This window comes from Salminus brasiliensis, chromosome 1, assembly GCF_030463535.1.
Source record: "Salminus brasiliensis chromosome 1, fSalBra1.hap2, whole genome shotgun sequence".
NCBI lineage: Eukaryota > Metazoa > Chordata > Actinopteri > Characiformes > Bryconidae > Salminus > Salminus brasiliensis.
Window position 1 is genome coordinate 46,264,249 of NC_132878.1, and position 16,114 is coordinate 46,280,362.

The window sequence follows — 16,114 nt, forward strand, 5'->3', positions numbered from 1 at the left end:
AATCTCAGAAGATGTGGTCGGAAGCCAAAAGTGACACCTGTGCTGGCCAGGAGAATAGTGAGAGAGGTGAAGAAAAATCCAAGGATCACCACCAAGGCCATCCTGGTGAATCTGGACTCTGCTGGTGGCGACATCTCAAGGCAGACAGTTCAACGGACACTGCACACTGCTGGGTTCCACGGACGCAGGCCAAGGAGGACACCACTTCTCCAGAAAAGGCACACAAAAGCCTGCTTGACCTTTGCAAATGCTCATCTGGACAAAGAAGAAGACTTCTGGTGTTCTGTTTTATGGTCAGATGAAACAAAAATTGAATTGTTTGGCCACAATGATGTGTGCACCATTTGGCGTGAAAAAGGAGAAGCCTTCAACCCTAAGAACACCATCCCCACTGTCAAACATGGTGGTGGGAACCTAATGTTTTGGGGGTGTTTTTCAGCCAATGGACCAGGGAACTTGATCGCAGTAAATGGCACCATGAAAAAAGAGCAATACATCAAGATTCTCAACAACAACATCAGGCAGTCTGCAGAGAAACTTGGCCTTGGGAACCGGTGGACATTTCAGCACGACAACGACCCAAAACACACAGCCAAAGTGGTGAAGAAATGGTTAGCAGACAAAAACATTAATGTTTTGCAGTGGCCCAGCCAGAGTCCTGACTTGAATCCAATTGAGAATCTGTGGAGGGAGCTTAAGATCAGGGTGATGGCAAGGAGACCCTCGAACCTCAAAGAGTTGGAGCTCATCACTAAAGATGAATGGGCAAAAATACCAGTGGAGACATGCAAAAAGCTGGTCAGCAATTACAGGAAGCGTTTGATTGCTGTAATAGCCAATAAAGGCTTTTCTATTAATTATTGAGAAGGGTATGAATAATTTTGGACATGCCACTTTTTGTTCAAATGTGTATAAAAGCTGAGAAATATTTTTTCCCACAATGATGCCTCTTGTACATCATCGTGTTATCTCCTGGGAGATGCCTGTGTCATTTCCAGGCAAAAATATAATTTCTGGTTAAATAAAAGTAAATTTAAGTCAAACTTTGACAGGGGTATGAATACTTTCGGGCATGACTGTATCTCTTATCATATTATGTTATTATAATTTATTAATAATAATAATAATAATAATAATAATATGAAATAAGAAAAATCCAAACAGTTCTCATTATTATGAGCAAAAACCATTAGTCATCCAGACTCTAATAGCCCACCAAGTTTGACTGTAATTTGCCATGAGGTGGTGCTGTTCAAGAAAACAAGTATACATCTCTTACATTTTATCTTAGCAAAAGTAAATCATGCATTACAGTGAGACTGACATTATCAAATACAAGTCTTTTAAAATGATTTCTTTAAAGTTTTTTTTTCCAATTTTCAAAAGTATTTCAAGCCTGACAATCTGTGGAGTGTGTCTTGACTTTAAGGCAGAAAGTGTCTGCAAGATATGAATCAATCCCGTTGGCCTTACTCAAGGGGCTATAAATGTATAAATTGTTCAGATTCTGACAATTTGAAAGTAGTGTACAAAACAATCATTTTAGTCATATTGATTCTCTTAGGCCCCTATAACGCTTAATCATTTGCAAGTTTGCAGTAGTTCATGAAACGGTGCATGGGTCCTTATTGTTCTCTAACAATAAATAAAAAAGCGGTGCTGCCATGGGCCACTTCTGTCTCACCATGAACACATATCCCTGCAAATGTTTGTGTCTTAAGCTTCATAAGGCACTGTCTTAAGCTTTGTAAGGCACTGATTTTCAAATATTTAATGACTTAAGCAGACACATAAGTTGATCAAATTGGTGTGATCTGGTGTATTCTGACTTAAAGGGCTTGACCTTAATTGACCATGAGGTGGTGCTATTCATCAGTGATTAATTAGAACTGAATCACACAATCTGGGTGTGTATTTTGAATAAATTTTCTGTTATTTTACTCATCAATTACAATTGAAAGTTGAAAGGTAAGTAGTTCGTAAAATCGTGCTGGGTTCCTTTTTGCTCTTTAACAATACCTTTCCTGAAAAAGTACAATGCCACCATAGGCTGCTTGTAAACACATCGCTGCCAATGTGACAGTGCTAGGTTTAAATCCCACCTGAGAGGATTTAATCAAAAAAAGCAAAAGACAGCCTGCAGTGTGAAGATTGTATCTCAAAAGCTATTTTAGATAGTCTGAAGTTTTTTGTTGTTTTATTTTTGTAATCGAAAGCTGTTACGTGTTGCATAATATCAAAAACAACCTGTAGCAATATATAGTTTGTTTCTTGAGAGCCTTGTAAGGCATAATAGTTTAATAATTACAGAGAATCTAAGAACTTAATGAAAACTTATAGGGTTAAAAATACAGATAGTGTTTTTTCACCCTACCATTCAGATTGTAAAACAAAAAGCATAAGTCCTCCAGACACCAAATAGGGTCCATTTGTGTAGTTTTGCACCCACTACTCAGGCAAATACATTGACCCTAATTGGCTTGATGGTGGCGTTGTAGAGCAATTTTTGCCAATATATCAATATCAACGGCAGCATGTAGACTGAAATGTTTTCTGTATAAATGACTCTTTTTGAGTCATTTATGAGTCTTTTTAGCTCTGCAGTCACTTTAGCAAAAAACACAAAACTAGCCATTTTTGTACTAGTCCCACATTTAACACATCCCAATAATATAGTAATCATTCAGCAGTGTCCCCTGATCAAGTATTGTTTAAAAGATATATTTGACATGTTGATATTTATTAACAAATTTGTAAATAGTGAATAAAATGGTGCTTGGTTCCTTATTGCTCTCTGGAGTTTATTTTTCAAAAGTGAATCTGCAGCAATCTGTATCTCAAAAGCTGTATTTTATAATTCAAAGTTCTTACATATTGCTATCTGAGGTTGATTTTATCACCATTTTATGCACTAAGGAACCAAAGTGAAGGACAACTTGCAGCAATATAAAGTATCTTGAGAGCCTTGTAAAACACTGAAGTTCATTCATTTAAGATGTTAATGAAAACTGATAAAAAAAAAACCTCTTTGGTCCCACTTGCGGCTATATGTATTCTTTTCCCCCCGATAAAACGTGCACAGACCAAACAGTAAGACTTATGGACAAGAAACAAAAAAGGGCACATAATATGCAAAATCTAAATTTGTGAGTAAAAAATTGTAAGCACAATAAAACATTGCTCTAAATTATAGATGCCATACACAATTTGACCCATACCAAAAAATCTAAATTAAGACTTTTGACAGGCTCATTGACCAATCAGGATTAATCTTAAATGCTATAATCAGGTAATGATTTTGTAGTAATTTGGAATGTTGTGAACTATTTAGAAACGGGGGGGGGGGGGGTCAACATGAAAGTGTTAATTTCAGAAAACAGCAATTTCCAATCAATTAACAGTTATGAATAAATAATGCATGTTGTCTGAAAGGTTTGTCTGCACACTTTAGAGCTTGGTGGTGGATATTTATTTTTAAAATGTTAAAATGGTACAGGAATAGCTTTGAGTTATAGGGCTGAAACTCTATATGAACACAGAAATGAACACACGTCAGAATAATGTTGCCTGCAAAGTTTGAGCCAGTTTGCCCATCAGAACGCTCAACAATGCCCAAGTACCTACTTTACATGTAATCACAGGCCTTCATTTTCAAAGCTAAATAGACCAAAGTCAAGAAACATATCACAAAAAATTTACACGCATACATGTAATCAACAGATTGACATGCTTGAGACAGATTGACCACGGGCGCATTTTCAAACCTAAACGGACAAAAGTCAAAAAAGTGTGTCATTTTAACACAGTAATTAACAAACACATAAAATTATAGTATGATGTTGACTGCGAAGATTGAGGCAGATCAGCCATCGGAATGCTCTATAGCGCACAATTAGCTGTATTTCATACAATCACAGGCCTCGCATTTTTAAACCTAAATGGAAAAAGTAAGAAAAGTTAGGGCATATCAACACAGCAACCAAAACATATGTAATTATACAGTGCTTGAAAATATACTATGTTTATTGTTTTTCCTTCACTTGTTATTATTCAATCACTGGCTTGAAAGGCACTGAAATTTAAGGTGGAACTTTTTTATAGGTAGTACTAAGTTTACACTGACACTGGATTTTAAGGTGGAACTTAGTTTAAGATACTTAAAGAAACCACCTAGCAAAACACACCTTAAGTAGTACTTGCCACATTTCAAGCACTGTTGTAGTTCTTTCAGAAAATGCAAATCTAGTTATTGTTGTTGTTTCTTCCACACATTTGTGCAATTAATTAATGTACAGACATAGTTCAATCACTGTTTCGTAGATAATCAAGCTGTGTGGTCTGCTATGTATTTTTGTCAATCCAATTTATCATTTTTAATAAAAATAAGATAAGAAATGACTAACCTTCCCTAGAAATGCATTGACGGAATGTTGAGATTTGAATTCTAACTGACATGATGATGATGACATGATGATGATGACATGACGTGATGTCGCACACACCACACAGACTCACACACAGAGCCCAATGTCTCACATGCTCACAGCACACCCAGTCAATTCTTTAGGGTGGAACTGAGCTTAAGGTGGAATTGTGCTTAAAGTAGCACTGAATTTTAAGGTGGAACTTCTTTTAAGGTAGTACTGAGTTTACACTGACACTGAATTTTAAGGTGGAACTTTACTAAAATTAAGTTGGCACCTGAAACACCATAACAACCACCTAGCAACCTCACAGCAACCATCTGTGAAACCATAGGAACTGCCTAGCAGCACCATAGCAACCACCAATGATGCCATAGCAACCACATAGCAACCCCACAGCAATCACCTGGGACACCATAGCAACAAGCTAGCAACTCCATAGATGCCACCTTTAAGACCATAGCAACCACCTGTGACACCATAGGAACACCTAACAACTGTATAGCAACCACCTGGCTGAGCAGCTGCATCCAAGCCTTACATCATCAAGCGCAATGCAAAGCATCGGATGCAGTGGTGTAAAGCACGCCGCCACTGAACAGTGGAGCAGTGGAGATGTTTTCGTTAGAGTGATGAATCCCTTCTCCGCCTGGCATCTGATGGACAAGTCTGGGTTTGGTGGTTGCCAGGAAAAGTTGTCTGACTGCATTGCAAATTTTGGTGGAGGGGGGATTATGGTGTGGGGTTGTTTTTCAGGAGTTCTAGAGATTTTGGCCAATTTCATGCTCCTTTCATGCGAAAACTTTGCAGGAACAAAGTTTCCTGTTCCAACATGACTGTGCACCAGTGCACAAAACAAGGTCCATAAAGACATGAATAAGCAAATTTTGAGTAGAAGAACTTGACTGACCTCAACCCGATAGAACACCTTTTTGATGAATTAGAGAGGAGACTGCATGCCAGGCCTTCTCGTCCAACATCAGTGTCTGACTTCACAAATTCACAAAAAGAATGGTCAAAAATGTCCATAAACAAACTCCTAAATCTTGTGGAAAGCACACTGTTATAGCAGCTTGATGGCTCGACATCATATTAAACCCTATGTATTAAGAATGGGATGTCACTCAAGTTCGTATGCGTGCTAAGGCAGGCTAGCGAATACTTTTGGCATGTATACTTTAGTATGATGTTGACTGCCAAGTTTGTGGCAGATTAGCGATTGGAAGGCTCCACAGCGCACAATTATGTATCCTTGGAAGATTTTCAAAGGTTGGTGTAACTGTATCAGTACTTAATACTGGTCTTAAAACATATGGAGTGTCTAGTAAATAATTTATTTTTAAAAAGTTGAAATTTTAACATAGGGTATCTACAAAATGCCAATCCATCCGGGGGGAGATTTGTAAAATCTTTGGGTATTATCTCTTACATTTTCCAAATGGGACCAAATTTAAGATTCTTATGTGGCTGAGTGTGCCAAAAGTGTGCTAAAAGTGTGCCAAATATGTTGTGCCAAATGTGCACCTATGGGAGGCACTACAGTTTGAATAGATACATACATTCAGTAGTATAAACACACCATATTTTCACTTTCACTAAAAACTTGAATACATACATTTGGCTTTTTTTAAATACATCTATCTCATTATGTTTACACAATGTCACATTGTTTTATACATTAAATATCACCATGAATATCAAAGCAAAAACCTGAACTTGGCAAACAAGATGGCGAACCAAAAACGAACCTGGGACTGGGGGTTGAGCTGGGGGACCAGCTACTAAGCAAGAACGGCTAGGCCTACCAAACTTGGAACCGCAGCATACTGCCGTGAGCATGGGTCGCCCTAGCTGAGATGTGGATTTTCAGTAAATCCTGGCCGTGAGCGAGCCTCGCCTCGCCTCGCTGATGACTTGTTTGGAAGGGTGACCTGCTCCTGAACGTGGAAGCCGAGCTGAAGCTGACCTTAACACACCGCTAGTCGGATGGGGAACCTCTCGGGCAACCTCAAGGTTCCAAACAATACAATTCTCGGCACCGAATGGTGTTGAGGCTTCTTAAATACCCCCCCAATCTCAGGTGAAAAATATGAACCCAATTAACATGAATCGACAAAATGAACCAAACATGAACACAAACAAGGAGGAAGTCCTTATTTGGACCTGTGGGCGGCGGCCCCGGGGGGAGGGCGCGATACCGAGGGGCTGACATATAAAGCACTGTCCAAAGCATTATTTAAAAATGGAAGGAGAGTGGGGAATCATCATCTTCATAATTAAGCCAAAGCCGTTCTAACAAAAATATTGAGAGTTTTTTTTGTCCAGGCAGTGTTTAAATCCATGTCAAAAGGCCAACATTTCAATAAGATACACTAAATTGTCATAAATAGTGCCTGAATTGGTTGAAACATCCATATTCACTACAGAGGCTCTACATGAACATACCCACCTGTGAAACACTTGTTGAATGCTCATTTGGCTGAGCATTCTAATTTCTGACACTATATGTAATGGCAAAGTTGTTTAGAATCTAGTACTGAATCTAGTAATGAATATGACTCAATAGTTTAGCATTTTTTAGTGTGCACCCTTAAGGCCCATGAATTAAAATTTGCAAACCTCATTAAAGTGTTATTTTATATAAAATGTTAAAATAAAAGTAATTACTAGAAACAGTGATTATCCTGTCAAATGCCTGCTGAATGATGATTGGCTGTTTAGCTAATAGATTTTGTATGTACAATTTCAGCTTGATCTGATGCCCAGCTGCTGAGAAACAACCGGTTTATGTGGCTTATTGCGCTCCCTATTGATGTACATGCACAAATTGCTAAATACATTTGTGTACACAAATGTTTTGGATTTTAGCAATGAAGCATTATTGATTTATGGAATGTTGTTTTTTTATTTTATCACCATGTGTTTATTTGCATATGCCAGGTTATGTAGAAAAGTCTATAATCATTAACATCCGTGTCTTGTGATTTTTTAAATAATTCTTTTTGTTTTTCATGACTGAAATGTGAAAATGTGCACATCTGATTGGCTCATTGAGCAGACACATTATATATGAGGAGACCGGTAACTGCTTGAAAGATACATGTTTTTTATATAAAAACGCATTATGCTCAACATGGCGTATGTTTAAAGATAAAGTCCCGCTTCTCAACAAAAAGAGCCAATCAGCTTGCTGGTTATACGGTGAGCAGAGAAGGGTCAATGATATTGAGCCACTATTGGGAAAAGTTCTCCTTGATGTGGAGTTCTGCACAAGCACAGTTTTTTGTGGATTATTTAGCCAAACGCTACATTTATGAGGTTTTTATCAGAATTTATCAGTGATTTAAAATATGTTTATAAAATTGTAATTTGGCAACTCATACTCATTCATGTAGTGGATGGAGCGCCATCACTTCAGAGAATAGGTCCACTGCTCAATCAATGCTGGAAGACTTTATACCCTTTTAACTAGAGATCAACCAATATGGATTTTCTATATTCGATGCCAATACTGATGTTTAGCGGTCAGGGTCAGTCAATGGCTGATATTAACTGTAGATTTTTTTTGCTGATGTATTAAACTGAAAAAAAATATATATATATATAAAAACTAAATAATGGTAGTGCTGCAAACAACAAGGATATTATGTAAACATTACAGAACAATATAAAAAAGAATGTGCTTTAATTTGAACTCAAGTCACTCAAGTTAACTGAGTTACTTCTCACTCTACCCATCTTTTACCAATAACAAGGACGTGCCTGACTTTAAATCGGTTCTACTTAACACGGTTATCGGCCTACTGATATATTGGTCGACCTCTACTTCTAAATCATACCAGGCATTGGACACAGTGAGACACCGGCTGAGTGTCTTTCTAATATTATATTCACAGAATAGCAGTATTCAATAATATACAGATTCAATATTGTGTAACCACAGCAGTGTACACATGGCTGAAATTAATAATGGTGCAGTAAAGCAGTAATTGTAGTATGTGATGAAGGTTGATGATCTGAGAGTAAAAACCATTCTTGTGTCTTAGTGGACATGGTTCTGTAGCATCTGCCAGACGGGAGCAGCTGAAAGAGATTGTGACCAGGGTGCGAAGAGTAATTATTTTCTCTGCCTGTTTTCTGGTTCTTGAGCAGTTCTGAATTGTCCTGTCCTGAATGGAAGGCAGAGAAGTACTGATGATTCTCTCAGCTGTCCTCCTTGTTCGCTGCAGTCTGTTTCTGTCCATCTTTGTGGCAGCTCCAAACCAGACTGTGATTGGTGTACACAGGATGGATTCAATGACTGCAGTGTAGAACTGACTCAACAGCTCCTGAGGCAGATCCAACTTCCTCAGCTGACGCAGAAAGTACATCCTCTGCTGGGCCTTATTGAGGATGGAGATGTTGGGCTCACACTTCAGGTCATGAAAAATGGTGGTACCCAGGAACCTGAAGGTCTCTGAAGCTGACACAGGGTTGTTGAGGATAGTGAGGGGCAGCAGAGCTGGGGGGTGTTTCCTAAAGTCCACTCTCATCTCAGACTTGAGCATGTTCCAGGTTGTTCTGACTGCACCAGAATACTAGCCATTCAGCCTCCTGCCGATATACAGACTCGTCATCATCCCGAATAATTCCGATGACTGTAGTCAAACTTTAAGAGTTATTGGTGTAGAGAGAGAAGAGCAGTGGGGAAAGAACACATCCTTGAAGAGCACCAATGTTGACAGTCAGTGTGCAAGACATGACTTTCCCCAACTGCACCTGCTGCTTGCTGCCTGTCAGCTGGTGATCCACTGACACATGGCATGTGAAACAGTGAGCTGGGAGAGTTTGGAAGACAGAATGTCTGGAACAATGATGTTGAACGCCGAGCTGAAGTCAAGAAACAGAATTCTTGCATAGGTCCCTGGGCACTCAAGATGTTGGAGGACACAATGCAGACCCATGTTGACTGCATCCTCCAATGACCTGTTTGCCCAATAGGCAAACTGTAGGGGGTCCAGCAGCTGTCCCCTAACATCCTTTAGGTGGGAAGGATGTTTAGGACTTTATGACCACAGACGTTAGAGCGACAAGCCTGTAAGTCATTCAGTCCTGTGATGGAGAATTTCTTGGGCACTGGGATTGTGGAGCGTTTGAAGCAGACTCATTCTGCAGCCTCTTGCTTTCCCCAATAGCTTTGTTACAAGGCCGGCTCAGTATAGATGAAAGCCCGGCAAATGTAACACGCTGTCCGGTAGGGACTCGCTGAGCCAGGTCTCAGGGAAGCAGAGGGCAGCTGAGCATTTAAAACTTTTGTTAGTCTTGTTGAGGAGAAGACATTCTTACACTTTGTTGGGTAAAGAGCGGAGATTTGCCATTAATAGATGGGAGAGCTGTTCTGAATGCTCGCTATCTGAGCTCCTCCAACAATTAACTAAAAAAATCATAATGTGATGGATAAAAGCATTTAACACAGGACATGATGGAGGTGAGTTTTTGAAAATCCCATTCTTTGTTAGACCTGGAGTGCCAAATATGGGCACAACCCCAACTAAAAAATGACACCAAAGAAGCTTTATTTGGACCTTCAGTTGTAATAAAATGCTGGCCCAATACTAAAAACATTTAACAAGTGGATCTTGGTTTGGCTGACCACCAGTGGTGTTGATGGAAGGCTGAAAAGAAGTGCACCTCAGCTGCCTGCTTGACCTCATGAGTTACCTCAGGAGCATCAAGGTAAGACAAAATATGACATTTGTTGGTAACTAACAAGTTACACATTTGTATTTATAGTTATATTGGATGTTAGTCAGATTGCTAGCTAGTTAGACAGACTGCTAGCTAGTTAGCCAGCTTACTAAATTCATTACATTGGAGCTCTACCAGGTGTGCAAATGTTCATTACTACCTCTGTCCAAAGACAAATTGCTTTACTGTTAAATCTTTTAGTTTCTTCCACATTTCTTTCCTTAATGAATAAAACTAGTCTTGTGTGGAGCAAAATGTAAGTTTTAAGTAACTGATGAGCTTACTGATTAAATGAGCTTTCATAGCGGCGTTTAGAGAACTTGGTAATCCAAACATTCATCTGAAACCGGGCTTAAACTCTCATGCTACATTGTAAGTGCAAGTTTAAATATTTGGACTGCATCAATTTAAATATGTTAATGCTAGCTAAATTAACAAAAGTTCTGTTTCATGTTAAATTAAATAGAGTTAATGTTACAGATTATTGGGGCTGCCTAAGCTTGAGAAGCTTTAAGCCTAAGAATTTGCTTCCCAAAAGAACCATGCTTGTATAAGAGTTGTGTACATTTTAAAGAATCTTTAACAATTTAAACATTTAAAGCTTTTTTTAATTATTATATTAAGGTGGAATCTATCCACATAGGCTTAATGAAGAGAGCCAACAGGGGTGTCTCGTGTCCTGAGAGGGGCACCTGGCCTGAGATGGGTGACAGAAATTGTGTCTTGAGAAGGCAGACAATCTGAATCAAGTAGTATTTTGTCTTAACACCCTTTACTATCATTTTAGACTGCCTCAACTGCCTAAACTGTTCTGTATGCTCATTCCATTTTTAAACATAATTATGCTATTTAACTATTTAAAAAGTATAAAAACAGACTATAATTGTACACACCGGCCTGTATAGTGAAAGAGATTGGTGTTTTTAATAAAGTGGTCATGTGGTTATATGTCTATTCACTCACATTATTTATTTAATGAAAACCTTTGTCTTTTGCTGTTTTGATCAGAGTCGCTCTTGTCCAGAATTTATTGTTGTCCAGAAATATCTACCTAGCAGTAATACTGACATCTATACAAATTCCAGCAACACCTGTGCCTGATACGAGTGGACCATCAACACCCACATTACCATGAACATTATCATGTCAGTGTCACAGCTGTGCTGAGAATGTTTATTTGAATTACAATAACTTGTACAATGATTTTACATAATTTATAGATATAGATAGTTCTTTATTCTGGGTTTGTCTGTGGGCTTTTGTTTGGGTTTTTAAATGTGAACTTGCACAAGACTAGCATATTAGAATTGGACAGAAAAAGTAAATTGGAATTGCCTGGATTTGGAAATCTTCAAATCGCCCTCGCTCACTCCTTCAACATGCTCTCTTTCAGTATGGGGCCACTTCAGACAGCCCCTCTCCTCACTTTCACCTTAGACACACAGAGATCTTGTTTTTGTTTTCCAATAACTGTTAATGAGTTCAAAAGCCAAGGCCCTTTTTTATTTTTTTACTCCGCCAACATCAGGAGTTTGTTGTGTATCACGAGAGTTTGTGTGTCACATATCTTTTTTCTTATTTTATTGTCTGTTTTCCTTTTGATCTGAGTAACTGTCATATATTAATAGACATATATTACACACACACAACAATTAAAGCCGGCTCACATTTTCCAGTACCTCCGCCACCTCCACTGGCCCATCCCCCTGCTTCCTTGCTCCATTCTCTGCTCTGCCTCATTTCCTTTCTCCTTTCTTTCATCTCGGCTCTGCCATTCTTCTCAACATGGATCCCTTTATCCATTTTCATACTAGTGTGGTGCTTGTTGACTCCTCAGTTCTGCCTCACTTTTAATGCTCTTTCCCTCATTATTTTTTCTTTACTAGTGCTCTACATTTTGCATATTGTCCCAACTGCTCCAAGGACGATGCCATCACCACTACCCTTCATTTCTTCCTCTCCCACCTACAGAAGGAGGACACTTATGCCAGAACGCTGTTCATTGACTCTGTGTGGGAAAACACAGCTCAAAAGTCATAAAGTTTGCAGATAGTATAACAGTGCTGGGTCTGATCAGCAAAGGCGACGAGTGAGCATACAGAGAGGAGGTGCAGCTGCTGACAGACTGGTGTTACGTCAAATATCTGTATGTAGACAAGACCAAGGAAATAATTGTTGACTTCAGGAGAGCACGACACAACCATTCTCCACTTAATATCGACGGGTCTTCTGTGGAGATCGTTAAGAGCACCAAGTTCCTTGGTGTCCACTTAGAGGAACCTCACCTGCTCTTTGTCTGCCATGGCGGAAAAGCATGACAAAAAGAGAGATCCTTCAAGCCATTTTACGAAACTGTAATCCTCATCTGGGAGGCAGTGTTACAATGGTAGAAGAACTGGTGAGGGCTTACACACTTGTGTGGACGGAACTGAAAGAAGCAAGGTCTCGGTCCAGTGGGAACACTAAGGGACCACAACCATAACTTTTCCAAAGCACACCACTTTTTTCTGCCCAAGCCAGAGTATTACAAAGTGCACCTAGCCAACGGTGCTCACTGTGTCCCTTGTCATCTGATACCGAACCATAGCTGCTCTGGTGGATACTTTTCCTTGATTCTGGAGTCGTGTTGGAGCAGATTAAGGGAGAAAAGAGAAAGCTGGCAGTACCCTGACAGAAAGTACCCTGGCTAATGGACAAGCCCAGATGCCAAAGGGAAAAGTGGATCTTAATGCAGTGTATCAAATTCCAGCACTTTTTTGATGGCTAATAATGATTTAGCTTTTTCTGTGATAATTGGACTGGACCTGCTTGAGTCTCTAGGTATAGGCCTGGATTTTCAGCATGCCATGTAAACGACTCCTCAGTACCTCATTTCCTTTTGAAGTAAATGGCAAAGAAGGCCAGATACTACTCAAAGAATCAACTTGTACGAAGCAGAAGACCCTTTAAAAGACCCAGAACCTAACAGTACCAAATTAAACATTAACCAAATTAGCACACTGGTGGGAAAAGCAGAGTTTGGGAAATAGGTCTGTATTTCCTTACACTTCCTTCTTACCTGTTGGCCAACAGTCAGCTCCACAGGGCTTGGTCACACCACTATGGTAACACTACTAATGAGGTGCCTGTAAGACCTTCCTGTACTCCTCCATTCACATGCACAACACATCATCTGCATATAAAATACATTTTACTATTAGTATGGTAACTTAGTCTGCACCTTAATCATTCACACATTTACACATGTACTTACACATGTTTGTCATATTTTTGCACTTATTTATTGTATTTGTGGTTATTGTCTATGCACCCTGTATTGTTTTGTCTGTTGTACCACGTCCTGTTCTGCACTGGAGACTAACAGTGTTTTGTTTTACTGTACATACTACTTGTACTACTTGTATTAGTATAATGACAAAGTAGAATTTAATTAAATTGAATTGAATATCCAGTATCCAGTAACTAAAGTGCTTCCACATAAACAAAACAGCAATAAGTCAGCTGATTGTTAAAATTCCTGATTGTTAAATTTCCTGGATGTTATATAATGTGGAAAATATGTAGTCTTATTGCTTGTGTTTTACAGCAGTTTCTGGATTTAGTTATCTTTTGACATAAGATGAATAAAAATTTAAAACATAACTTTTACATTTGCCCCAATGTATTAATGTACTTATGGTAAATAATTATATCCACATACAAGAATATAGACTTTCCTGACAATGTTTGAACCCTGTAATTTAATGTCTTTTCAGTGATGTTTCAGACTCTGGCGTAACCTCTCTTCCATCAAGAGGCCTGGAGTCCCTCCGGGAACTGAGAGCTCGGAATGTTTGGGCCCTCAAGAAGCTTTCACCAGTCAAAACCTTCATGCATCTGATCACTGCTTATCTGACCTATCCGAGTCACTGCTGTGCTTTCAAGAATCTTAAGAAAAAGAAAGGGTTTGTAGTTTATTTTGTGTGTGTATATATATATATATATATATATATATATATATATATATTATTTGATTTATTATATACACTGATTTATATATATTTATAATTGACAATTTGACCTTATGTCTTCCTTAGGTTTCTGGAGGATGTAATTTGTAACTTGACTGCCATTCACAACAGACAACAGAGGTCAGCAAGTATGCATGTAGTTCCAGCTTACCAAGGTGGTATAGACCAGGGCTTTGACTGTAGTGACACCTGGAATATGGAGACCTACAACCATCAGAATTTCCACAGTAGTCTCAATTTAAAGGCCTCTTTTGGTAGACACCCTGAAAATGACTTGGGCTTTGGGGAAACACTGAAGAACCCCCAGGGGGACACTAGCCAGGACTTTGACAGTCGCTATGACTATGTTGTGTGTGAGGATGGAGTGAGGGTGGCGTGCTCCCCGGCTCCTGATGAGTTCAACCCATGTGAGGACATCATGAGCTTCAGTTTTTTGAGAGTTTCTGTTTGGTTTGTCAGTCTGTTGGCTGTACTGGGGAACCTTTTTGTTCTCTTTGTGCTTCTTACAAGCCGCTTTAAACTTTCTGTTTCCAGGTTCCTTATGTGTCACCTGGCCTTTGCTGACTTCTGCATGGGTATCTACCTGCTTCTCATAGCCTCAGTGGACCTTTATACTCAGTCAGAGTACTATAATCATGCTATAGACTGGCAGACAGGGCCAGGGTGCACCCTTGCTGGTTTCTTCTCTGTCTTTGCCAGTGAATTATCAGTCTACACATTGACTATTATTACTTTGGAGCGCTGGTACGCCATCAATTTTGCAATGCGCTTAGATCGAAAGCTGCGTATGTCCCATGCCTGTGCCATCATGCTTGGAGGCTGGCTCTTCTGCCTTCTGCTGGCCCTAATGCCTGTTTTAGGGATCAGCAGCTACCAGAAGGTCAGTATCTGCTTGCCCATGGACACGTCTACCCTTGTGGACCAAATCTACATTCTCTTTGTGCTTGTTTTTAACATTGCAGCATTTATGGTCATCTGTGCCTGCTACATCAAGATATACTGTGCTGTACACAACCCCACTTACACTTCAGCCAGCAAAGACACTAACATTGCTAAGCGCATGGCTATTCTAATTTTTACAGATTTTATTTGCATGGCACCCATCTCCTTCTATGCCATGTCAGCCGTGCTGGACCATCCACTCATAACCATGTCCAACTCCAAGATACTACTGGTACTGTTCTACCCACTGAACTCATGTGCTAATCCTTTTCTGTATGCTATCTTCACCAAAGCCTTTCGTGGAGATGTATTTATCCTTCTCAGCAAGGCTGGTATATGTGAGCGGCAAGCCCAACTGTTTCGCGGTCAAACTATCACTTCCAAGGCAAGTAGTGGAGGCACAAGCAGGCGAGAGAGAGAACGAAAATCTCCTGAAGAAACACCACTTAACCTAGTGGAGTTTTCAGGCCAAGAGAGAATGGAGGAGACATGAGCACATTTACATTTATTTGTTAAAGAGTTAAAGAATTACTTTAACCGAAGGAATGAAATCAACCAATTTATTTGCACAAATCAAGAAGAAAATAGGAATTTATCCAGGAGACAAAGGTTGAACCAGCTCTGAACCAAACGCTTTTTTTACAAGAGACAACCTGTATGCCAGTGAATATATACCTGCTACTGATTTTATTTTCCAAGTCCTACAAAGTATGACTCATTTACTGCTCAATTGTGCCATCTTGAATTGCTGCATTGCAATGAGTGGGACCATTTTAATATTTAAATTAATCTGATTGCAAATTCAGTCCTAGATGCATGTTTTCTTTTTTTGTTGTTGTTGCAGAAATACATGTGTTTTATATAAAAGTTGTTTGTCTATAAATCAATCAACTGTGCAGTTTTATTGTTGCAGTTTTTATAATATTGTTTGTAGTTTAATGTAGTTTTGTAGAAAACTGTTATCTACTGATAAGCATGTAAAATTGTATAAACATGTATTCTATTTATAAA

General features: G+C 39.1%; 1 protein-coding gene across 2 annotated transcripts in view; it reads left to right on the forward strand.

The window, feature by feature from the left end:
• The window catches only part of tshr (thyroid stimulating hormone receptor), a 61,154-nt gene extending 45,249 nt beyond the window's left edge, over positions 1–15,905 (forward strand). For both annotated transcript variants that reach the window (XM_072679759.1, XM_072679768.1), the window contains 2 exons: positions 13,907–14,095; positions 14,228–15,905. In XM_072679759.1, coding sequence (XP_072535860.1) covers positions 13,907–14,095; positions 14,228–15,596 — 1,558 coding nt within the window. In that variant the 3' untranslated portion in view covers positions 15,597–15,905. The remainder of the gene's footprint in view (positions 1–13,906; positions 14,096–14,227) is intronic.
• The last annotated feature ends 209 nt before the right edge of the window (positions 15,906–16,114 follow it).